This window comes from Rhea pennata, chromosome 1, assembly GCF_028389875.1.
Source record: "Rhea pennata isolate bPtePen1 chromosome 1, bPtePen1.pri, whole genome shotgun sequence".
NCBI classification, from domain to species: Eukaryota; Metazoa; Chordata; class Aves; order Rheiformes; family Rheidae; genus Rhea; species Rhea pennata.
Genome location: NC_084663.1, coordinates 627,117 through 653,506, shown reverse-complemented (window position 1 = coordinate 653,506; position 26,390 = coordinate 627,117). Strand labels below are relative to the sequence as shown.

Sequence of the window (26,390 nt, the reverse complement as noted above, 5' to 3'; positions counted from 1 at the left end):
AGAACACGGGGTGGCTGGAGGCAGAAGTAGCGCAGGGTATAGAGCAAGAGTGACAGGTCAGGGATGACCTGTGGCCTGACCATTGGCGCAGGCAGTACTTGCACCCGTGGGCAGGGCTGGGGAGAGGAAGACATCAAGAGCACTGGGGAGGGATTGCAGTGCACCAGGAGTGCCAAGCTGGGGAAGCAGGGTAGCTGGGCAGCGGAGGTGCCAAGACAACCCACCAGCAGGGTAGAGGTTTGGCAGAGGAGAAGAGCCACAGCATGCAGAAACAAAGCATGCTCTAGCTGATGATGCCCTGAGTGGTCACATCTGACTGCTGTTGACCACAGAGGCCAGGTATGATGCTGGGAATGGCCCACAGGGGTGGTACTAAAATGGAGAGCTGGAGTCAAGGCATGAGAGACTGAGCAATGGGATGACCAAGAAAGCTCTCGTGTACAGGCACAGCTCTACAAGTGCACAGGCCAGTAGCAGATGTAAATGTCAGACAGACCCAGTGAAGGATGTTACTGGTTACAAACAAACGGGCACAGAATTCCCATGGCACAATGCAGGTTGGAAATGAGCATTTCTACATCAATGAGAGACTCCAGAGCAACTTCCTAGAAGAAGCATTAGGAACAAACAGCCAAACTAACTTTTAAGAGACCTTAATGCTTGCAAGGTTTATGAAAGAGACTGTAGGATACAAAGCCTGGGACATGACCTGATGATGCAGCAAGGCCCTTTCAGGCTCAGTCTCCTTGACTACAAGCTACATGGCAGGCATGGACTAAGCTGCAGCTGAATTGGTATATGGCAGAGCAACAGAGAGTTCGCATGCTCATGGGCTTCTGCAAGACATGGCAGTGCTACCTCATCAGGCATGGAGCTGAAGAAGCAGCATCACCCTGAAGAGAGACACAAGGGATTTAGGACACGATGCACAAGCAGTGAGTCTGGGTTTGTGGAAGGGCTGTGGCAGGCTGTGCAGCCAGGTGCTACAAAGCACATGAGAGGTGAGAATAGGTGCAAGCGAGGCGACTGCATGGAGCAGGTGGGTCTCTGGAGAGTGGATGTAGTAGTATGCATGGTGCCTGGGGATACAAGCGCAGAGGCGGTAGCATTTGCGTGCATGCCCTCACTGTGCTGGCGGGGCACGGCAATGCTGCCAATGACACAGCAGGTGTCTCTGGTGCATCCACTGTCCCCTTTGCGGATGATTAGTGTGTTCACAAGCGTTTGCAACCAGAGATTACCATTTCATGCGACTGTGGGCAAAGGAGCTGGAACCTGGGCAATGGTGAATGAGGTGAGCTATGAGAAACTGAGCATGGTGAAGCAGGGAATAGTTTGGCACGTGTCTGTGAATGCTGTTGGCTTTGGGAGAGAGCATGTAGAAGCTGTAAGGGTAGATGTGTGGGGCTATGGCTGAGGTACAAAGAGTGTCTGGGGATGGGGATCAGTGAGGCAAATACAAATGGAACTGGGGTACAAAGTGGAGGGGTAAGGGCAATGACTGGTTATGAGTATTAAGTCAGGCACAGGGGCAGAGGCCAGGATATGGTTTGTGGCATCCAGCTCCAGGTGCTGAATCATGCAATGACACAGCAATTGCGTTGGCACATACAGGAGGTGTGGAGGAGAGTGCTGATGGGAAGGGATGGCAAACCTAGTGAACGAGGAGGTGGTTTTGGCAGATGCAATGGTTACTATTACAGTTAGGATGCCCCTTGGCTCACCAGGTTATTGGATGTGAGGCCTGGAGTACCCTAAGGTATCTACAGCAGGATTTTTGCTTGCAGAATAAGAAGGTACAGGTTAAAACCCCCTCTTACCTTCCCCATGTGACTGTCCCAGCTGTGAGCACTGGGATGTAGCCTGGGGAGGGGAAGAAGTGCAGTGAATGCACAGAATTCAGCGGTTTCCAGAGAGCTCTGGATAGAGCTATTCTGGGCACAGGGCGAGTTTGCCTCTCTGTGTCCAGCAAGAGAGCTCAGGGAAAAGGAGACGGCACCACAGCTTGTTAGGATCTGTCCCAAAGAGGGCCTGAGCCTGGTGCTCACATGCAGGAGAAGGGGCTGCAGCCCCTATCCTTGGCCTGTGCCTTTTCACTGGCTGAAGGTTGTAAAGGTTCGGAGATGTGTGAGGGTCAGAAGGAACCTCCTTGTCCTTCCCTCTAGCACCAGAAGAGTTAATGCCTTCATGGGGGACTCAGCTTTTTGGGAACACCAGTCACCAAGCCATCCCCTCCTAAGCTGGCTGGGGCTGCGCCCCTGGCCACCCCTGAGCCTGGGCATGGTGATGCTATGGGGGCAGTGTGGAAAGGAGAGAAGCACACAAGGGCACCAAGGGGTGAGGGGACCACACAGGGGATGGGGAAGCTGCCTCCTGCAGCCACAGCCCTGATGGGACTGGCCTGGGGTGCTCTGACTTTTCCAAAATTGTCAGGCAATCGTGTCACACCTGTGCAAGCCCTGTTGTACCCTGGTGACCCTGCAGCCAGCCTGCTGCAGCATTGCCTTCCTGGCCCTTGGTTGCCACGGTTCCTCAGAAAGAAGGATCAGGAAAACACCCCAGCCCAAGCCCAGGATCTGAAGTGCATGGTGCTGCCTTTGCTGCCTCTCTCCCTGGCTCCCCCGCATGCTGCTCCGCCAGGCACAGGCCAAGTAGAGGATTTGCACCGGGTGGCTGGGTGCGAGCCCGGCCGCCCGTGCTGAAGTCTGCACAGCACTTTGCCAGCCACAGTGCGGTGTAACTGCTAAGTATGATGATGATTATTACTCTCCAGGACTGGAGGCAGGAGAAAGACCTGATGCCATGGGAGCCCCACACCTGCCAGAGGTGCAGGGTGTCTGCAGTGTAGTGGAAGCTCTCCAGCTCCATGCATCTCTGCTTGGTGGGGATGGAAGACTTGGTGTGTCCCAAAAACCAAGTTTTATTTTGTGTTTCTAAATCTTTAAAATCCAGAGTGTCTGAAAGGAGCTGTTGGTTTTTAAAAAGACTTTAACATTCATTCAGTCAGTCACTAAAAACTCCCATGAGTCATGAGAGTCCCAGGGAAGGGGTGCAGGCACCACCTCATCAGCATCTCAACAAGTCTAGAGATATATAGATTTAGTAAAATTATAACAAAATCAGGTGGCTATAGCTATAGATATAGATATATAGATATTTGCTCTCTCTTTTCAAATATATAGCTGATTAAAAAGATGCAAAATAAGGATGACTAGGACAGAGTGGGAATCCTGTAATTCAGTATCATCTCTTGTAGATCATCAGCTGCTCTCTATATAAATGCACGGAGATTATATATTATCCATCAATGTGTCCCTCTTGGAAACAAGACCCCAAACCAAGAGGAAATAAAAGATCTCTCCCCCCCACCCCCCCACCCCTTTGAACGTTGGCAAAGCATTTTTTGCTGGATTCCCCACCAGCCTCCCTCTGACATCCCCCAAACATGCTTCTATCCATGCGGTTTCAGTCCCTCTCTTGCCAGGGCAAACCAAGGGCAACAGGGCAGAGGAGCACAGAGTCCAAATGCTAGTCTCTCGCAAGGTCAGCACAGTCGTCTTGCTTTCCTGGCAACGGGCTTGCTCCTCTCTAGGGTGGATCTGCTGGAGGAGCCTAAGGAGAGGGTCTGCCCAGGGATGAGTGGCTGTTGCAGGAGGGAGCAGGTCTAGCGACACTGCGGCCGTCATCCCAGCCCCTTATCTGGGAATGGCCCTTCCACAGAGACCTCCGAGCTGGAGCCCTTTCCTGTCTGAGTGCCAAGGGGACTGCCGGGCTCTCTGGCAGCCTCCCCTGCTCCCAGCAGCGACAGCCCGCGGGCTGGGCAGCCCGAGTGACGGCCCTGCTCTGCCTCCTGCAGCAGCCCTCGCCACCGGGTCCTGCCTCTGCTGCGCCCCACCATGCACCTCCGCGGAGCTGCCTGAGCTGCTCGGGACTCCTCACCAGGGCCACCTGGCCCTGCCCGGGATGTGGCCTGGCAGCACCAGGCTTGGCCCGCTACACTCCCTGCCTCGGCACGCAAACTAGCACTTCACTGCCTTTCAAACAAGCCCTCTTCGAGGACCTGTGAAATGTGGTCAGTATTGGCTCACAGAAAAACCAAAGCAGAGCCCCTTTTCTAAGAAACCCTTCCCTACACCAGGCTTGATTCCTCCTCTGCACCAGCGACACTGCCCTGTTCCCCTAGTCTGAGCACAGGCAAACCAGGTGTTACCCTTCAACACAGGTCCTGAAATGGGGAGCACGGGCCCACCAGGACGTGGCTCCTTGGCCCCTCCTGCCACCAGCGACGCCCCTAGGGAAGAGCACATCAAGCGATATACAGGCCAGACTCTCTGGGAGAAACAGAAAAGAGGATGTATTTCATGCAACATTCCTTTTCCCGAAGGCGTCGTCGGTCTGGTAGAGGCTGAGCGGGGTCTGCGTGTGCATGGCACACCTGGGCTGTGTGTCAAAGAGCGGGAGCCCCTCGGCTCCTCGCCCTTCAGTGCAGTGCTCAGAGTAGAAAGAGAATTAAATTGGGTTTTATTAGTCTAGTAGAAACGCCCCCCCCCATGTGGTGGCTCTGGAAGAGGCCAGCGCTGCCTAGGACGGTCAGCTGTCTACCAGCTGTTTGAGTGCCCGCTCAATGTTCATACGGTGCCCGACCCGTGTTACCCCCAACTCCACAAAGTCCTCCTTGGTGAGGGCAGGCAGATGCGTGCCCTCTATTTCATGGTCCTCAAACTTGTCTCGATGCTCCACCAAATTGATGCTTTCCAGCCAGTCCCCGACGTCGTACTTGTTCCACAGGTGGAGGGGTTTCTGCATGAAGGGCCTTGGCGGATGGAGGGTGTGCAGGGGTGGCCCTGGAGAAGGGGAAGGGGATGGGGAGCGGCTCCGGGCACTCACACTCCTCACCACAAAGCGCACCTCCTTGGGCTCATGTGGGATGGAGAGACTGGAAGATTTGAGGATGGTGGGAGGGGTCAAACCATAGGGCCGCACGGTGCTGAGAGGCTCTGTCCGATCCAGAGCAGGCTTCACAGGACTGGGGGTACGCCGGGTTACAGGGTAGCGACTGCCAGGTCGAACTGTGTAGGTGGTTCCGGAGCTCCGCTGGGAAATGGTGCTGAGTTCTCCTAAACTACTGAAAAGTCTGCAGAAAGAACGATACAGCAAGAGAGAGAGAGAGAGAGAAGAGAGAGCAAAGGGCAGGGGTGAGGTGGAGATCCCCAGACACAGGAACACACAGCTACAATATACATGGGGAGGGGGGTGGCTGCTGGAGGGCCAGGCCAGCCTGAGACAGGAGGGGTGGCTTAGTAGCAGTCGGGGTTGGGGGGGAGGGTAGGTGCTGCCTTGGAGAACTTTAGCCAAGACTTTCTTGCAAGCCCTGCTCCAGAGGAGGCAGAAAAGGTTTGAGCAAGTATCTCCGCATCCTGGCCAAACCTGTCCTAGGCACAACAGCTCAGAAGCCCATTGAGACCTACCAGAGAGGGATCTGTTCCTGAAGCCCCCTCTGCACACAAGGACTTGCAGGTGAAGACTCTGTACCTCAGCCTGACTTTGCTCTTTAGTAAGCTACAGCAGAACTGCACTAAGCAACACCAGCCCCACCTCCCACCAGGGCCTGCTCCAGTTTCCTCTTGCTAATGTCACTAACTTCGCTTTGCAGTCAGGTCCCAATGACAAAGTCAGAACAAAACATAAAACTCTGAAGCACATCTGCCACTCAGAGGCAGAGCCCCTTTCTGGGACTAGAGAGAACTTTCTGGCATCTCTGCAAGTAATGGAGTATGGATGGGAGGACCATTATGCCACTCCAGAGGTGGAGAAAACAGGACCTGATTGACACCAGCATGGTGGTGAGCTAGTTAGTGCAGAGTGCACAATGGGTCAAGGCCACAAAAAGGTGCCTGGAGTGGTTCTCATTTAAGCCTTGGTCTGCACGCTTGTGTGTGTTTGGTGGGCACAGACAGGGAAGGTTGATCAGTGGCCAGTTCTTCCCAGAGCAGTGAGTTTTACTTATTGACGAGGACTGTGCTATATGCTGATGCATTGGTCAAGTGTTCTCCAGTGGAAGAGGATCTGATGGGAGACAAGGCACACTCCAAGAATCCTGTCCTTCTGGGATCACCTGCTTTTCTTTATTCCCTCTCTCGTCATAAACAAATATTCTTGGTATTTGAAAAGAAATGGATCTACAAACTGATAGGACAAATTCACAGCAGATAAGTCTTTTGAGCATAATGATCTAAATGAGTCCTTTAGCCTGGGAAGTCTCAAGAAGGTACCCTGCTGGGCTCGGAGTTCCTGTCCTGTTTTGAGTACTTTCTCCAGAAGTGCCCACTGTTGTTTGCTGTTAGAGATAGGCTTCTGAATTACAGAGACTTTGGGTCCGTCCTGTATGGTGTGCCTGTATGGTGTGTCAGAAGGCAGTGAAAGCTAATGTAGTGCAGTGAACCCACTCTACAGCTTTGATTACTGCACCATGGTAATCTCCGATTACCTTGATTACTGCTCTTTGATTTGGCTGCACTTTGGTAACACGCACCCAACAGAACTTGTCGGTCTTAGCGGGTGAACTATCCTGTTGTTACTGTGAGATAAGAACACAAGCACAGATCATTACTGGAGAACAGGTGGTGCATGGTAACCTGTTATCCCTCAGTAACTTCTTTGCATGTCACATTTTCACAGCTCCCAGGAGAGTAGCCAAGATCAGGTCTGAACAGGGGCCCATGCCTCACAGCAGGTTGGAGTCTGAACATGCCTATAGCACCAGTGTTGCAGATTCAGTCAAGTGTGAGTACTCTTGAAGGCAAGTAAGGCTCTACAGGTTTGGATCTGCATATCCATGTGCCAAGAAGTATGGCATTATTAGTGATGTTCTGGCTATTGTTTTGCTAAATAGTCTGCGTCCACTAATTTGGCTCAGTATCGATTTGCTTCTTCTCTCAACTAACTGATGAAATGCAACAGAACTGCAGCTCTTTAACGCTTCTAGGCTGGAGGCTAGTAAGCAAACAGTGTGGCTTAACAAACTCTCTCTTTAACCCAGACACACCACTAGCCAAAGAACAGAAGACAGTTCAAGTTCCTGCTAATTCAGTGAAGTCAGAGCTTTAAGTTCAGTGCTTGAAGGGTGTCAAGCTTGGAGTTCCCTTGCCAGCATGAGCAGATAGCCAGTCATGGTGCTCCTTCCAGGTCCACAGTAAGCAGGGCTCATCCATTCCTGATGCACGTCTGAGTTAGGTTGTGAAAAGACAGCACCTGCGCACGTGTGTGTGTGGGGGGGGGGGAGCATCCTCAGGGCTGTCTCTGCATGACGCCTCTATGGAGAGCTCTGAATACTCTGCATGATACATGTGTTTCCCTACTACTCTCCAAGCACTGCCTTTGCATTTCAGGTCATTCCACCTCAAACTTACACTCTGGAAAAGTTAAAGGTTAAAGCTAGCTATATAAGCCTGCAGTCACTAATGCACATATGCCATACAAGATCCACACTCCTGGGAGGTTAATAAGTACTAAAGATTTTTTGGAGTGATGACTCTGAAAAAATTAGCTTAAAAAAACACATGCAGAATGATTCTCCTTGAGAATAAGGGAGGGGGAATAATGGACAAAGCAAAAATGCTCTGCAAGTACCTGCACTGAATTCTATCATGCCAATAGTTTCAAAAAATTCTGCAGAGATTGGACATAAAGATGTCACTAGGACGAAGACGTCTACAGACTGCTAACATGTCTAAATATGAAGTTTTGTCCATGGTCTGTGGGCTTAGACACTTTTCCTCTCATTTTCTTTATATCTGGCACAAAAAGCAAGAGGCTTATAAATAAGTGTGATGATGAATCAAATTTGGGAAGCTCCATCAATATAAAGGAGGAAGAACTGAACGACCTTGAAGACTGCAGTAAAAGAAACAGAATGAAAATGACAGTACAAAATACAAGGTCCTACTTGCAGGGCTGGCAAAGGATCTCTGCTGTCAGCTAGTGCTCATCCACTGGAAATGATGAAGGAAGAGAATGTTCTGGGTCTACGGAAAGACCTCAGGATGACTAGGAGGCACCAATGTAGCGCAGTCATGAAAAAGGCAAAAGAAACATATCTGAAGTGTGAATTTCTCACAAACATAAAAATACATTAATATCACCATACAAGACATTTAGAAATCTCACTTGAAATTATGAATACAGTTCTGGTTATTCATGTTCAAGACAGACAAATTCAAACAGGAATGGATACTATGCCTGCATCTTGTCTAACCTGCCAAGGGTGAGACAGAGATGGAAATTATTGTCAGGGTATGTGAAAGGAGAAGAGATACTTGAGCTAGAAGATATGAGGACTCCAGGTCACAAATGCATGCTCATTGGATAGTAAAATATGACATCTAGTTGTCAAATCGATAGCTGCGTTCAGAGGAAGCTGGCAGTCCATGAGGCAGGCATTTCACATGTAGAATCAGTACGCTATTATGGCATACTCTGTGCAGCAGTCTGAGACAAAGCCACGTGGCTAGCTTTTAAGGCATGCAGTTAGCAACACAAAGATACTGTGTGGAGATTCTTATTCTGTACAGTTTGGAAAACAAAGTCTGTGTCCAGACATGAATTAATCCATAGCTCCTAGTAACAGAGGATGAATGAAGGCTGCTGCCTTCCCACTGACGATTTCAGAGGGCAGCAATGCACTACATGTTCATGACTCTGGATATCTTCTGCACTGTTACATATTGGGCAGTCATTCAATTTCTACTTGGATGGTGGGTGACGAAAGCTTTCATGCAAGGCTCTGTGTGGTCTGTGAATGACATGTTATGTACCAATGGCGTAACAAGGTGATTTAGGATGTGAACTCAGACAGTGGAGCTTTGTCCCTCTGTATTCTCACAAGTGCTGCAATTTGTCCTGAGTATTTTTTAATTTAGTCTGCAAATAGAAAGAGTTTGTGACTGTGAGGCACCCTTCAGGAAGATTTGGGAAGTTCCATAAATGGGTAAATTGGGCCATTATTCTCTGTTTGTGTTCTGGTGTTATTGCTGCCCTTTTTTCAAGAGAGAGTGCTAAGACCAGCATGAAGATGTGCCAGAGAATAGCAACCTCAGCACTTTTGTCACTACACTTACACTAGTTTTGACCTGCATGTTAACAAGTAATTAACCATTAGCTGCTGAGATGCTGGGGGCATTGTGGCTGTCTGGTCTCACAGATTACACTGCTCCAAGTCCTTACCTGGGCAAGTCTTTATCAGCTGGTGGATTCTTCAGAAACTAAGACTGAGACCTTGCAGGTATTCCAGACTATCTACCCTCATCCACCGGTACCACAGAGAAGATGCACAGAGGCAGCAAGGCCAAACACAGTAGTTTTGTGTGCGTGCATTCCCATGGGAAGTGGTGGCTACCTGATGGCTCTCCAGCAGCATGGGCATTGCAGACAGTGAAGATGCGTGTCTCACATTAGACCCACATCATGTGGCAGACTGGGGTGCAAGGTCTCCAGTGCTTTCAGCATGTGATTTCTTCTTTTGTTATGTGGCCTACAGGATCTGAAAGGTTGGCTCTTTCTGCTCTTGGGGCTAGGGCTTGTTGGAACAGCATGTGAGAAATTAGCTGGGTACTCAAGCTTCCACGGCTGCCATATCCTTGAAATAATGAGACAGCAGTGCCAAGACAAAGCCTTCTGGCCATGGCTGGTCAGGAGATGTAGTCTGCAGCTCTGCTCCCTCCGCTCTCTGCAGAGCACCGATTTAGTCAGCGCAGTGCTCTGTCTGAAATACACTGTTGGCTCTCAACGCTTCCAGGAACACTGTTCTGCCAATCACACATTCTGCTGCAGGCAGTGTGCAAGGGTCTCTGATGTCCTGTCCAGCACTGGCACCTCACTTCACTGTGGGTTATTAGTACAATTATTTGCTCACAGGTACTTCATTCTGATCATTCTGATCTGAAGCAAGTTTCTGTGGATGTGTTCCTTTACAAGTGGCATCTCAGAGCAGTATCTTTTCAGAAGACTTGCACTTATGCATAGCAATAATACCAGCTGAGAGGGTTTTCACTGGATCACTGTTTGCTCTTCTTCACCTCTGACTGGAGATGATTTTTGCATGTTGGCATATGGCTTTTGCCAGAGGAATACACATTGACAAAGAGGCGCACCAGCCAGCTGCAGCCAAGCTGAGGCCATGTTGTATTTTAGGATGACGCTATCTAGGCCTTTAGCTTTGTGAATTTTAATGAACCACAGAATCACAGGATGGTTGAGATTGGAAGGGACCTCCGAAGATCATCTAGGTCAACTCCTTTGCTCAAGCAGGGTCACCTAAACCATGTTGCACAGGATTGCATCCAGGCGGGTTTTGAATGAGAAGGAGACTCCACAGCCTCTCTGGGCAACCTGTTCCCATGCTCTGTCACTTTCATGGTAAAGACATTTTTCCTCATATTTGGATGGAACTTACTGTGGTTCAGTTTGTGTCCATTGCCTCTACCTAAGTGTTGTCCACTTCTCCTTTAGGCAATATCAAGTTGATGCAACTCTGGAACTCAGAAAGGAAAATGAAAAATCACTCTTCACTTCCCATTTGTGGTAGTCCTTCATCTGGGCCTTAGAGACCAGTAGCAAAAAAAGGATAACTTTGATGTGTCCTAGCTTTCACTGTGAGTTGGGAGGTGGTAGCCCTAACCACTGGTACAAGGCTGCCTTCAAGATTTTTTCTTTCTTTTTTTTTTTTTTTTTTTTTCCTGAACAGGTGAATTGCAGGATCTGGCAGCTCTTCATGTCTTGTGGAGTTCAGTGGCTGGAATGTGTTAGTAACAGTAGGATTGCTGGTTGTCTCAATTACTGACACTTCGGTGTGAACAAAAGAGAAAAAAATCAATCCTTTGAGACATGGAATGGAAGGCCTGACTCTTACACCACAGCATATGAGTGGTACTGACTGAACTCAGTAGAGAAGAGGAGAGCAGATCTCATGGGAAGTAACCTCTTAATATATGCAAAGAAATATCAACTTACTGAAAATTGAAGTTATATCCAAAGAAAAAGGAATTATGTATTTGTAGTACAGCTAATTAAGCCTTCTGGGAATATTTTACTGAAGGTATTAACAAGCAGATTTCCTGAATGAGTCACTAATGGATGAGTATTCTTTCAGTGAACTCTGTATCTCAGTCCGAATTTCTTCAAGAACAGTAAATGCAATCACAGATTCAGTAGCTGAAGTAATGCATTCCTTATAATCCCAAAGAAGAATGTATCTCTCACTTAACAAGACTTTCTTTTACTGTTTTAGGATCCCTAAAGTGTTTTCATAGTGACTTAAAAAAACCCCTGGCTTTTCATTAGAATTGCATTAACTGTGCTATGAGAAGGATTCACTTTCTGTGATAAGCAACCTTCACCAGCCGATCAGTGAGACACAAGACTGCCCACATGATTCTCCATCAACGTGCGGTGCACCGAAGGCTCTCGTGAAGATCTCTGTGTAATAACAAGGTCAGTGCTGCCTGTGACCATGACAAGCCTGTGCTTTAATGTCAAGATTAGAGACTATTCCTGTCTTTCTTTGCTTGAAATACAGATGGACACTTTGGGTCTTCCTGCCTAGAATGGCACCACACCTCTCCAGCTCCCATTTCAAAAGGATCTTGATTTTGTCCTCTAGAATTTTTTCATGAAAATTGTCTCTGAAGAGAGAGGGCAAGAGGGAAGGGTGTGGAAAAGAAAGAGAATCTCTGGATAACCTCCAAAACAAAAGTCAGAAGCACTTCTGCTGGATGCTCTCTAATACACTGTTTTGTAAGTCAAAAAGATATAGAAGGGCAAGCAGTATTTTCCATCTTCTTTCTGCAATTTAGATCCTGCTGACAGACAGAGTTCAGAAAAAAATTTTTTTGGTGTACTCCTGGTGAAGGAGTATGGGACTGTTTCAAAAGCTAGAAAAAAAATACGCTTCTTCACAAAGCCTTGATATAGTCCCTGTGATCGGAGTGCCAAGAAAAGCCTAATCATGAAGGAACTATGAAAGTCCTTCTCTCTCAAAAACTGTAAGCTCTAGCTAGACAGCAAACCCACAGGGAAAAGATAATATTGCAGCCATACTGCGTTTCACATAGTAACTGCAGTGGTAGCACACAGAGCTGCATTAATGGAATATTTATGAACTGTTCTCAGGGACCATTTTCCCGCCCACTGCTCTTCCTTAACTGCCGAATTTCAGAAAGAACTTTGTTACTGGCTTTCAGCAGAAGAATCCAAAGAGAGGATAATCTTATTCCCATAAAGAAATGTTGCTCAGAAAGGGGTATGCAACAGTGCATGAGGCTTATCTGAAAAACTGCTAAGAACAAGGTTCTAATTTTCTGGTATCCTTTTCTTAGGTCTCTACTACTGCAGCCAGTACTTTCATTAGAGAAGATAAATCTGGCACTCCTAAATCATCCTCTTTCACAGTAGAAAAACAGAGGGATGCTGAGAAGGAACACCTACAAAACTGATACAAACAAGTGGGGTTAATTGAACACAATGTACTGTCTCTCCAGAAGGCAAGAAAGTAACTGCCAGTATCTGCAGGGACTGACGATGCTGAAGAAGCACTGGAAGATGAGTTCTTTTTCAGATGAACAGAAGAATAGGCAAAGAAGGAAGCAGGAAAGTAGCTGTTCTATTTTGTAACTAAAAGGGTTGCTATACTTCAGTTTGGAGTCTCCTGAGCTACAACAAACACAGAACCCACAGGCAGTACATGTGGAGGAAGTCCCATGAATCAGGGCAGCTTGTCTTATGGAGCAAGGTCTGTAAAGATAGACTAGTATGAGCACAAGATCTTGAGCTCTTGGCAGATGTCAGACTTAAAACGCATAGACGGATCAACAATGAACATTTGCAACTGGTCTAATATTTCCAGAAAGTGTCAAACCAATGTGCTGTCTAGAGCTCGGTTGTGTATGCAATATGTCCATATGAACATCTTTCAGAGAGGAGACACTTTATGAAGAGGCACAACTGCATTGCACATGCAAAATCAAGCTCATGCTATCTAAAAGCAACCGATTTATTGCACAAGCACAGTATAATCAATTTGTGCAAATTCAGTGGCCATATCTGTGCTGCCATTCAGAGAGACCTGGACAGGCTGGAGAGTTGGGCAGAGAGGAACCTCCTGAGGTTCAACAAGGGCAAGTGCAGAGTCCTGCACCTAGGGAAAAATAACCCTAGGCACCAGCACAAGCTGGAGGCTGACCTTCTGGAGAGCAGTTCTGCAGAGAAAGACCTGGGAGTGCTGGTGGATGACAGATAGACCATGAGCCAGCAATGTGCCCTTGTGGCCAAGAAGGCCAATGGTGTCCTGGGGTGCATTGGGAAGAGTGTTGCCAGCAGATCGAGGGAGGTGATGCTGCCCCTCTACTCAGCCCTGGGGAGGCCTCATCTTGAGTACTGTGTCCAGTTCTGGGCTCCCCAGGACAAGAGAGACATGGAGCTACTGGAGAGAGTCCAGAGTAGGGCTACAAAGATGATCAGAGGGCTGGAGCACCTGCCCTGTGAGGAACGGCTGCGAGAGCTGGGCCTCTTCAGCCTGGGGAAGAGAAGACTGAGGGGGGATCTGATCAATGTGTACAAGTACCTGAAGGGAGGGTGTCAAGGGGACGGGGACAAACTCTTTACAGTTGTCCCGTGTGACAGGACAAGAGGCAGTGGGCAGAAACTGAAGCACAGGAAGTTCCACCTGACCATGAGGGGGAATTTCTTCCCTGTGAGAGTGACGGAGCACTGGCACAGGTTGCCCAGAGAGGTTGTGGAGTCTCCTTCTCTGGAGATATTCAAGGCTCACCTGGATGCAACCCTGTCTAACACGCTCTAGGTGACCCTGCTGAGCAGGGAGGTTGGACTAAATGATCTCCAGAGGTCCCTTCCAACCTTACTGATTCTATGATTCTATATATAGTACTTCCACAAATGCAATAGGCTCAGTTAGAATGACTGCACATCAGTTTGAACCAGGATGCCATCTGCCCAGAAGTCTCAGGTAAACATGCAAGATCCTCAAAATTTGCTCAGACTTTCCAGTGGAAATGTATGCATTTCTGGGAGAACTCAGAAATAGAGTTGCTCTATACCCCTTTTCCCAGAACAATAACTCCTTTGTACCAGACTACAGATCTGTTCCTTTCAGTAATGCAGCCCGCTAAGAGTGCCAAAAGAGGTCCAGTGAACCTCTCGTTCACCCAGTTTGTGAACATGGTATTTGACAAAGTAAACAACAGGGTAGCAGGCAAAAAAGCCTTGCACACTTGCTGTGGTGCATTGGGGAATGCCAGCCATGAGGCAGCTCAGACAAAGGGGGCTAATCGGGTATCTGCAGTGGGTCCACCTCATGCAGCACTGGCTGTCTAACAATGTAGGCATCTCCTCCTGCCATGGTTTAGCTCCCTCAATAGTCAATGGAGAGGAAGTGCAACCCAAAGACAGCAATCTGTCTTTTCCTTCTACTCGTTATAGAGTTGTCATGGCAACATGGTTAGCCTAAGTACCTGACGTTTAAACAGCTTATGTTTGGCAAGTGGCAGCCCACTCTTTCTGCCTAGTCTTGGTTTACAGACGTTGTCCAGGTACAAAGCAAAGCAATTGCTGTAACATCACAGGAACTCCTATCTTCAAGAAGGCAAGGAGGATGATCTGGGGAACTGCAGACGAGCCAGCCTCACCTTGATCCCTGGGAAGATGATAGAGCAAATAATCCTGGAAACCATTTCCAAACATACTAAGGTCAAGAAGGTGGAGTATTCAGCATGGCTTTACAAAGGAAAAGTCATGCTTGACCAACCTGATAGTCTGATATGATGAAATGACTGCCTTGGTGGATGAGGGGAGAGCATTTGATATTGTTTATCTTGATTTTAGTTAGGCTTTCAATCAACTCCATCTCCCATAACATTGACAAACTGATGAAATATGGACTAGGTAAGTGGACAGTGAGGTAGACTGGAAACTGACTGAACTGCCAGGCTCAAAAGGTTGTGATCAGTAGCATGAAGTTCAGCTGGAGGTCAGTCACTAGTGGTGCCCCCAGGGACAGATCAGGTACAAGTACTAATTTAATATCTTCATTAATGACCTGGATGATGGGACAGTATACGCCCTCAGAAAGTTTGCAGATGATATAAAACTGGGAGGAATGGTTGATAAACCAGACAGTTGTGCTGGCATTCAAAGGGACCTTACCAGGCTGGAGAAAAAGACCAATGGAAACTTCATGAAGCTCAAAAGGAAATGCCCAGTCCTGCACCAGTGGGGGAATAAATCCATGTGCCAATACATGCTGGAGGCCAATGAGCTGGAAAGCAGCTTGGCAGACAAGGGTGTGGGGGTCCTGGTTGACCACGACCCCGCAATGTGTCCTTGTGGCAAAGAAGGCCAATAGCCTCCTAAACTGCATTAGGTAGAGCACAGCCAGCAGGTCAAGGGTGGTTATCCTTCTCCTTTACTCAGCATGGGTGAGGCCACATTTGGAGTTCCAGGTCCAGTGCTGGCCTCCCCAGTCAAGAGAGACATAAAGCTACAGGAGAGACTCCAGAGAAGGGCTACAAAGTTGATTAAGGGACTGGAGCATCTCTTATATAAGGAGAGGCAGAGAAAAGATGGAGTTCTTTAGCCTGGAAAAGGGAAGGGTCAGGAGGTCTTATCAATATGGAAAAATATCTGTTCAAGAGGGAGTAAAGAAGATGGAGCCTGACACTTCTCAGTAGTGCCCAGTGACAGGATGAGGGGCAATGGGCACAAACTGGAATATACAAAATTCCACTTAAACATAAGAAAAAGCTTCTTACTGTTAGGATGATCAAACACTCGCTGCCCAGAGAGATATTTGAGTCTCTATCCTCAGAGCTATTCAAAACCTGACTAGGCATGGTCCTGAGCAACCTGCTCTATCCAATTCTGCTTTAAGCAGGAGGGTTGTTGGACAGGGCAATCTCCAGAGGTGCCTGCCAACTTCAGTGAATCTGTGATTCCTTGATTCTGTAAACTCAGGCTGTAGGGGTCCAGCACAGATCTGTGATCAGCCAACAGTGCACGTGCAGATGAGAAAGCAATGTTTCACACACGCCCGATACTATGAGTCACTCCTTTTTGGCTGTAGCTACCCAGTGGCAGAGTCCTCTATGAAGCTTTATGCAGAGAGCGCTTGTGCTGGTATCATCTATACTGATCTTCCAGCCACTGTCCTCAACTTTCACTGGCCCACATGAAGCAAGTGAATAGCAACATATTCCTGCAGCACAGTCAATGCCTTGCCATCCCTGCCAACCTGCACCATTTCAGTATCAGCTTTAACTCCTCACTGCCTATAGCTGTGGAGAACGCTGGAAGGCCTTGTGAGCATCAGCTGCCCACAGTTGGAGAATATGCTTTTTGGTCTACAGATTTTAGCTTTGTCCTCTGCTGTCCATCTCTTCACACTTCTTAACACTGAACTTTTTTGTTGTCGTGTAGTTTATTCCTCTAGCTTGGCTAGTTTCCCTTCTAGTTTGCCACTGTTCTCTGTAAGTTCAATGACACAAGTAATTTCATGTCTTCTGCAGATCATGATATCTCAATAATTACTGTGGTTTTCAGATACTTAATAAATCTGCTAAATGAGATGGGACCCTAGTACAAAATAACTGAGTCTCTGCTATTAACCTGCTATCACCCTGGGGAAGAGAAGACTGAAGGGCAGATCTTATCAATGTGCATAAGTATCTGAAGGGAGGGTGTCAAGGGGATGGGGACAAACTCTTTACAGTTGCCCCATGCAACAGGACAAGAAGCAGCGGGCAAAAATTGAACCACCTGAACCACCTGAGCGTGAGGGGGAATTTCCTCCCTGTGAGAGTGACAGAGCACTGGAACATGTTACCCAGAGAGGTTGTGGAGTGTCCTTCTCTGAAGATATTCAAGGCCCGCCTGGATGCAACCCTGTCTAACATGCTCTAGGTGACCCTGCTTGAGCAGGGGGGGGTTGGACTAGATGATCTCCAGAGGTCCCTTCCAACCTTACTGATTCTATGATTTTTCCAGAATGAAAACTGACAACTACTCTTACTCTTCACTTCTGCTGTTTTTAATCTGTAAAACATGTCAATATCAAAATCTTAGTTCTTACTCTGAAAGAATTCCTCCATGTTAAGAACTTCTCTCCTAAGCCTCAGATGCCCAGTTTTTGAACTACAGCCTGGAACAAGAACTGCTGTGCCTAAGTTTGTTCCTTACATATGGTGCAGCTCGCATGAGAAGACAAGCTTGACTGCCCAGGAGAGCAGTCTTCCTTAGGAGCTATGTGTGCAGAACAAACATAATTCCCTTGAGCCATGCTTCTTTCCAGAGTCAATGCATACTGCTTTTAGCTCATGTATCATCACAGTATCTAACACCTGATAAAACAACAAAACACAAACAATACACTGTCTACAGGGAACAAGCCTTCTTGCATCAAGGCATGTATACCACTGGCACTTCTCTGCACTGAGGCACTGTTAAGAGACAGGATCTATTAGTTGTATGGATATCACATAACTGTGCAGTGCAAGGCTTTTCTTCCTGCAGAAAAGGGAGAGGAGAAATACTCGTTTTCAAATCTAAGAAATTTCTGAAACTATGTAGTAAGTTTCTTCTGGATTTCCTCAGTCTGTTCAGAATCTGACTTAATTTGGTATCTGTCTAGAGTGGAAATGGAAAAAAATTCGGATTCAGCATCTTCCTTGAGATAGGGGATGAAGAAGAGATGAGAAGGCTGATTCTTACAGCCTAAGAAGCATGTGGTGAACATGCAGCAACCACCTGTTTGAATCAGGTCAGCTCTACATTCTACAAAGGTAATCTATTTGGATTATCAGAAAAAGACCCTCATTTGAACAATGAAAGTTTTTAATAAACTTTAATGTAGGACCAGCAAAGTTATGACTACAGGGCAGTAGTGCAGTGATGTGGACAGAAGCTCTGTGCTACATGAGCACAGTAGCTGCCAGTGGAAGAAAGGTTTACAGTATCAGCTGTATACAACCACTTTTAAAAAGATGGAATAACATACACAGAAAGTCACTTAACCTATGATTTCATACATGTTGTAGCATGGGGCAGCAATTTCTAAACTACTGCCACGCTGAGCTGCTATGGCTACACAGCACGGCCAATGTCAGGCAGAGATTCAAGCTAGGATGTTGGAAGAAGCTTGTGTGTATTGTAGTCAGTGGTCAAGGTAACACTTATCATGCCACAACAGCACTAGACTGTGTGTTTCCAACCCGGAGTCTGTGCCAGTGCCAGTGTCACTATTTTAGACCATCACTTCATTATGGGAGCACAAAGCAAAAAATGTAAGCACTATGATGATATCACTGATGAAGCAGTTAATTCTACTACTGTTCATTTGCTATTTTATAATGAATAAAAGGTTTTCTCTTCTTTAGTCTATGTAAATTGCTTTACGCAGGAAACGGACACCACTGCTGGCACACTACTGATGGAAAAGGGTTTGAGAACTTGTGATCTTCCCTTGAACTGATGCTGGGAAGCAGTGGAAGTGGGAGAGAGGACATGGCAAGACACTCCAGTTGATGCCTCAATAACAGAAGGAAGTCATTGCACTGAGACTTTGGGTTTTGGGGCAGCACAAAGTGCAACCTAAGAGTGAGTCCTGAATGGACATTCTGCTCAAAGGGCAATATGGATTTATGATGGTGGAGATTGTCCACTGCCTCACGTCCTTATACAAATGCATTGCCTTTCTTTACAGATAGTTCCTGTATCAGACTTGCTCATGGTCAGATGACAGTAAATTACATTTTTGTTGTGTTTGTTGCTGTTGTTCTATCAAAGTGCTTATTAGACATTATCCCAGTAAAATACAGAGGGTGGATTTTGTGAAAAGTCAGACAGCCATGAAAACCCTTGAGGTCTACTCCCTCTTATGGATACTCAATGCAATGTCTCCTTCCCGTTTCAAAGCTTTCTTTTTCTCTCTCATTCTCCATAATTTCCAGCATTTCCCTCTTCTTCCGCCTGATCAAACCTCTGCAGCCAGAACAATAATAATAATAATCTCCTGCTGTCCATTGTTAGCTAATGGATTTTCATGTGACCCCCCCCCCCAAAAAAAAAAAAAAAAGACTGATATTCTTTTACTGGTTCCTCCTAGTTCGTCACACTGTCCTATAAATTTCAGTAGGACTTCAGTAAGCATCAGAACAGTCTGCCCTATCTTTTCCTATGTTTCTGGACTACAGTCATAGTCATACGAGTCTAACTTTGATCAGTGCATACGTGGGCCCAGCAGCCCCTGTGCAGAAGATAATGGGATGGTCAAAGCCATAGGCCACAGCAGAGCTGTGGTATTTGATGCACATCTGTAATTTAATGGGCCCCTTGTAGCACCTAGTGGCTCTGAAGGGAGGTTCTTGTCTAAAATGTGACTGGTAAAGAAGGACTCGGGAGTCTTCCTATTACTGTTCTTTGCTGGCTTTGGCTCAGCTGGGGGAGGGGATGTTTGTTTTTCTCCTCAGAAATTCCCAGAGAGGAACTCTGAGAGCCAAGATAGATCATTTCTTTTTCCCATCAACACTAACATTACGTACTACGCAGGTCAAATTAAACCCTCGAGACACTGCCATATTCTCCTGCTCTTTTCACACAGATGTCCAATGTGTTTGTCCTGTGGTCAGCAACTGGCCCTCAGTTACTAGTTCTGCTGGTAAGGCACACAGAAAAAGCAGATCCAGCACTCCCTTTCAGTGTGTGCCACTTTTGCAGGGGTAGGATAAGTCAAAGATCATCAGAGTTGTAACAGCAGCCCCAGGTCTGATGTAAGGGGACAATCTGACCATGGGGGAAAAAAATCTGCATTTTAGTTCAGTCACTTTTCATTATACATTATAGCAGTTCCTGTTCTCATCTTTCCCTCTGCTAACAGCCTTCTGAGACATCTGTCCTTTGGGATAGGAATGCCAGTGAGGGGGAATTTGTATGGGGAATGAGTGAAACCCCTCTGTGTGAGTGTTTGGTTATGAGCATGATGCACCGTATGTTTGTTTCTTGAGAAAGTCCACACACACCTCACGGTGCGTTGAAAGTGCCAGAGCCTTTATCATGAGGCTTGGTCCCCAAGCAGTGCACAGGCACTTCAGCTGGCTGGAAATTAATGGTTTAAGCAGTAGTTTTTGGAAGGTGGTGCTGGCAAAAGGGCTCACTGCGCAGGAAGATGTACACACAGTGCTAAGGCAGTGCAGAACATGGATGCACCTCAAAATGGGATGTACAGGAGCAACTGCTTTACTTGCTTCATGCCAGCAATAGCGAAGCTATTTAAGTTCTTTAATTCAGCCTCAGCTTGTTTTGTAAATCTCACTGACAAATAAAATGTAAACCTAAGTTACACAATCATTTTTCTGCCAGATACTGCAAATTGTCAGTGCCGGCTCCAGACTCTGTGTGGGGCCAGACACCATTTCAACGTGGCTTGCGCACTGATAGTGCTGTATATGTCACAGACTTTCACCTAAGTTACATATGAATAAAAGCAGATGTGAAATTTTAAATTTTGTGAGTCAATTTTTTTATAGGGTAAAACAAAGTTTGCAGAAAATTACTAAGGTCAACAACCCATTATGTGACTAATGAGAAAGGAAGTTGGTCTATGAATGTTTTAACTTTGATGACACATGAGGTTAACTTACAGGGTCACAGGACAGGTAATTATGTACACAGAGCTAAATACATGCCTCCAGCAAGCACTTGTGAACCTTTACTTATAGGTTATAGGGTTGAATCTCCTCACTTATGCCCCCTGAAAATATTCTGGTTTTACATCACCCTCCTTTCCAGGAAATCTAATGCAAAAACCTGTATTAAGATAATATTAAAGGTGCTCATCTAAGCAGACACCACTGAAAATAAGACTGAAGATCCAGTTTGGTCACCAACACTTTTGGACACAGATACTACCTAACTTTTTCACATAATAATCACTTGCCATTAAGTGCTTTGTGCACAAGGAAGGGATGCCTTCTACCTCTCTTGTTTGTGGTCAGGTCCCCTTTACATAGTCCCTGTTCTATGCTGAACAGAGCTGCTGGCAAAGGTTCTCTTGTTGGTGTAGGACAGTACAGAAATTGTGTGTGTTAAGGTGGATGGAAGAGGGGACAGATGAAGCTGGTGTGAAGCTCGAGAGCACTGATACAGGGGCTGCAGAGCTAAGGAAGGCATCAGCCAAAGCTCCTGCTCACCCTAATGATGCTGAGCCAAAGCACTGTCTGCAGCTTCTGTCCCCTAGACGGGACGGCGGGGAACTGACGCTGTTCAGAGCTCAGTGGAGCTGAGACAGGAACGCTGAAGCTTATGCTCACAGTCAGGCAGGGATGTTGGGCTCAGATGAAACAATGTCCAAAGCGTTGACACAAACAGGGCTGTGCACAGAGAGGAAACATCAGCTGACAATCACGTTTAGTCAAATGGTGCTGGGATGAGAGAAGGCACTGGCTGATTCCCCTGTACAGATGGATGCAAGCACAGTGACCATTGTCTGAAATTTCTATTCAGCTGAATGAGGATGGAATCAGTTCCCATTCATTTCAAACAGATGATCATGTTGATGTTTTCTGATGAGCTGGCTGCCACTAGGACTGTTGGGCAGGGTCCTAGGAAAGTGAGGGGTCAGAAGAAAGGTCTAAGCAGACTCTAAATTCACATTACTCTGCTCTATGCAGCACAAAGCTGAGGCACTAACTTAAGTCTTGTAGCACTAATATAGGAAGCAAATTTCCTCTGGGTACCAACACCCTAAATAGACACTGTATGACATCAGCAACAGCACTGAAGGCATGAAGACATGAGAATATGCAATGACATGAGAAAGACCCTCCCGTCCCTGACTACAGGCAAATGAAACAAGATTTGGTGTGCCAAACCTGAGGCATGAATGCTCTTCACCTTCCTCTAGCCAGGACAATGCTCCATCTCCAGGCAAACCTAAGGGCTCCTCAACTTGGTTTTGTCTATCAGAAGGGCTAAAGTGAGCCTGATGTTTCCGAGTTTCCCACATTTAAACCAGCTGTGTGTTGCAACCTGGGAATGGAGCAGAGCTGGTCCTTGCGGAAGGCATCCATGTGGCTGTCTGGAAAGCTATAGAGGAGGAACCAAATAAACAGCCCGGTAGTGCTGTGTGGCGTCTGGCAAGAGGCGTTTCCTAGAGCGCTGCCATTCTGTTCTCCCTGGTGGTTGGCCCTGTCCAGCTGGTCACCGGAATAAGGATGCAGACTCGAAAATTCAGCAATTGGTAGAAAACGACAAGTAAAATCGAACATGAAACTGCCCAGAGGTCTCTGTACGCTCTGGATTTGCTTTCACATATGGAAGCAACATACATGTAGGTAGCTAGTTTCATACACACTACAGGTAAAAAAACAAGTTGAACAGACAGACAAACACAGAAGCAGCACAATCAAGACCACACAGCTAGCCATGCACAATAGGGAAATTCATGTGTTGGACACCCTGGATTAGGAGCACATGCCACAGATTCAACCTTCCCGTGCCTTCTCAAGCCTGTGGATCACCTTCTGGGGGAGGAGGGAGGGAGAGGGGATTCCTGCCATTCAGATCAGGTGACATTGTTTAAGGCCTGTTCCAGGGTCCCACTGCTTAGCCCTATCTGCTGAATACATAGAGTCACCGATTTGCCAGTAGTACTCACAGCAGCTGAGACTCACATGGGGTGACAGACCAAGGAGGTGTGCATGCAAGGATTTCTCTAGGAGTGATTATTAACCAGTTTGGTGTGTGTGTGGTGGTGGTGAGGTCAGGTGAAAGCAGGGGGTCAGTTTTCTGAACTGTCCCTGCAGTTGTCTCAGGTAAGCAGTTATCCAAGCTGAAGTATGTGTCAGACAGTCCGTGTCTTCTCTGGAGGCACAATAAGCCACCTGGAGTCAGTAACTAGGCTGGAGCTCGAGCAGCACTAAGGGTGCCTCATAGAAGACAGCAGTGTCCTGCAGGTCTCTTCCAGACACACCCTTCACTGCTAGTCATCTGAACCCAAGTCCCAGATTGTTATATGATTTCAGATGCAGAAAGAACATAAAATGCTGCTTTCTCTGTCTCCTAACGTACTCTGGGACATGACCTATGGACATCCAATAACTGGGAGGACATGAACCCAAAAGGAACATGGAGCTTTGTGTGCCTCCAAGCAATTGCATGGTGGGGTATCTGCCAGGAGGAACTAGGAAAAGAAATGTTGTCTCCTGGGTGGGAGGTAGCTAACAGTCCCACTTTTGTCAGAGTACCTACTTATGTGGTCGTCAGAGTTAAACTAAAGGCAGTCCTGTCCCTATGCATGCCTTGCTTGATGTTCCCTGGGCAGCAGTGACTGGGGCACATGGTCTCCTTCAGGCCACATTATGAATCACATCAAAGCCAGAGGGAATTTCCTCAGTTCTCACCTACAAGGCAAGCAGCACAGAACACCACGACACAGACATGCTCCTGGAGCACAAGAGGACAGGTGGGGTTGATATTAATATGCCACAGCAAGCTCCACTCCATAGCCTCCTCCAGCCCAAGGCTGCAGGAGACTGGGGAGTGTGACTGGCACATTGGCACACGGAGCAGCACAGGGGAGACGACATGAGATTGCTATGAGATGAGAACATGCTCACTTACACAACTCGCCCACCCTCCTGAGGCCTGAGGCGGTTCTAGACAGAGCAGCGCGGACATGCAGATGTGAGAGCAAGAAGAGAGGCAATGAAAGAGAATGTTAGCATCAGTCCGGGTGTAATAACAACACGGAGAATGAACAGACTTTACCACAAACCATTCTGGAACCACCGCAACTCCCAGAAATCACCACGTGATTGGGGTGGGCTGGCTCCTTGTAACACCGCCCGTCCCCTGTCGTTGGGGCGACAGCTGGACGGAGGAGGCTGAGCAGAAAGGCCAACCCCAAAGCAGTCAGAGGGCTCGTGCAGTAGTCCGAGGGCACGCAGGAGACTGCATACGAAGCACTGTACTGCAGTAAGTCCTGTCATGCTGTGCACTACGGCACGTCCTTACTGAACAGGTATCTGATCAGTGCTGCAGAACCTGAAGGGGGTCCCAACAGTCCTGTACACATGCAGCAATATGCACTGTGCAGTGGTATTTGCTCTCCTTTGCCTCAGTTGGTGGAAGAGATTAAACCCTTCAGTGCCAAGCGCAATACAGGACAGAAAGTCTTTGACCTCTGGGAGTGGCATGACTGAAATTCAAACAGCTCTAAGGTAAGTGTCAATCTTGGGATACAGTAAAGGGACCCAGACAATTGCCACCAAGAGGCTTTTGGGAGCCAGTTAAGTTCAGGTCAGTTCCATAGTCACAGAGTTTACATTCATGTGCTTATTACAAGAAATGGTACATTCATAATTGCATGAATTCAACAGCCAAAGCCTGAACAATCCAACAGTGGCATTTGTAATAGCTAAGGAAAGAAGAAAGGAGCAGGAGAAAGAGGAAAAAGGAAAGGGCTAGAACAGAAATTTGGAGAAGAGCAGAAGAGGGTGGGAAAGAAGAGGGAAAGAACATACGCATGAGGAAAAAATGCTCCATAGCAAGAACAAGAGAATGAGAGTGGCAAATACAGTTCAATATATTTTCTGATTGTACCAAATATCTGTGTTAAGTATTTTGTTTTTATGATTGTGAGACTAACAGCTATAACTAAAGGTCAAAGGAGTATTATTAGGACCTTGCAAATGACTTAATATTTCCCAAAGGGGATAATCACAGTTTCTCTGATACGGAAGTTTACTTTAATCCTTTGCTAAGAGTCCATACTATGCCGAAGTACTTCCTCAGGGCTGGCAAGCATTCCCCTTCAGGAAATACGCTGGAGGAAAAAGCCCAACATTTGATATCCAGTAAGTAGACGTACCACATAGCATCTTATTGGTAGGGGAAAGAATGACCTTGCACCCCTGTCTGGGTGCTGAACTATTACCCTGAACTTTCTAACCTTTTCTCTTGTGCATTGCAAAATCCCTCACTACTGGCTATCAGAGGGATGGAGAGGACTCATTTCAGATGACACTGCCCACCTCTTCCAAACAGAAACTCTTCATCTCCCTGAACTGCCCTTTCAGGTCTTTCTTAGTCCCTGAAATTCCTTACTTTGTATCAGAAGCTCTATCATCAATGTTTCAGTTTGGTATTCGTGTTACAAACATAAAGGATCACCACTGGTTTCATTTAGAGGGTCTTTTTTTCCAGGCAAAGAGGTTGCAATCAGAATGAAAACAAAATCACAGGAGCAGTGTACAAGAGCACTGCTACTTCTTGCCTGCACTAGACTCCAAAAGAAAAGCAAGAAGTAACATAATCAGTAAGTTACACTCTTTCAGTTTTCACTTTTTTTCATTCTTTTCATTTGTTTGGCCAAACAAGGGACTGCAGGTGGAAAATACTGGCTAGTAACTGGTTCAGAACATAAATACCAGGATTAAGTGAAGACTGCACTGTTTCAGATAGAAGATCTAGCTTAATACTGAGCAACTCAAGGTGAACACATACAGCCACCCCCACAGAGGTATGGCCTGGCTTAGAAAGAAGCATGGTTATCCCCTGGGAAATGCCAGTGGCTCTCTAGTGAAGGTGCCATCCCAGCTGTGTCATGGTAACAAATCTGCTATGCTTGATGAATGACGTAGAAGAGCAAGAGGACTTCTAAACTCACTTGGAATGGCATCCCTCTCACGCTTTTCAATATAAGAGGGACTGGGCCTGCAGCCACTTTTATCCTTGGGCAATTTTGAGATGGTGATAAAAACAGAGCACAAGTCATTAAGACATATGCGCTCCTTGCCTGCCTGTGCTGCTTTCTGGAATAGCGAGAATCAGGAGCAAAAACCTGGGTGTCAATAAAAACATTTACAAGAATTGCAAGGTCAAAGCATTATCGACTTAAAGTCTGCTTATGCCTTATGTGAACATCAAACTCTTGTTGCGCTCCTCTGATTTCCTCTTTTGGGGAAAAGGCAATTTAGGGCTAATATCTATTGACTGCTTTGTTGTTGCAATTCTACAACCCACTTCATGTTCTTTCAAAATTCCCATATGCTCCAGATGAGAAGAAGAACTTCCAGTCTCTTTGTGTGTTGCCTCTGGGCATCTTCAAATCACTCTCTTAGTAAGCCTGCACTTGAGAGTTTGAATAAACACGACAGATTTGCAGCAAAATTGCTCTAAGCTAGTGTACAGGGATCTTTCTATATGGTTGCTTTGCTTCCTATTCATTGACAAAATATTCACAATTTGCATGCATCTTATTGAATTTCTGCATAAGAAAGGGAAAGCTCCTTCTCTGTGATCTCTACTTTTTGTCTGTTAAGGCCCTGAAA

The 26,390-nt window shown here is 46.8% G+C and overlaps 1 protein-coding gene across 6 annotated transcripts in view; it reads right to left on the bottom strand.

Moving 5' to 3' along the window:
* SHANK3 (SH3 and multiple ankyrin repeat domains 3) overlaps positions 1-26,390 on the bottom strand; it is a 402,299-nt gene that overhangs the window by 2,841 nt on the left and 373,068 nt on the right. For 2 of the 6 annotated variants that reach the window (XM_062579199.1, XM_062579257.1), the window contains one exon: positions 3,427-5,134. The exons of 2 other annotated variants lie outside the window; for them this stretch is intronic. In XM_062579199.1, coding sequence (XP_062435183.1) covers positions 4,591-5,134 — 544 coding nt within the window. In that variant the 3' untranslated portion in view covers positions 3,427-4,590. Of the gene's footprint in view, positions 1-3,426; positions 5,135-23,679; positions 23,715-26,390 lie in introns of those variants that run through there. 2 more of the 6 variants (XR_009958823.1, XM_062579225.1) reach the window with 2 other exon arrangements.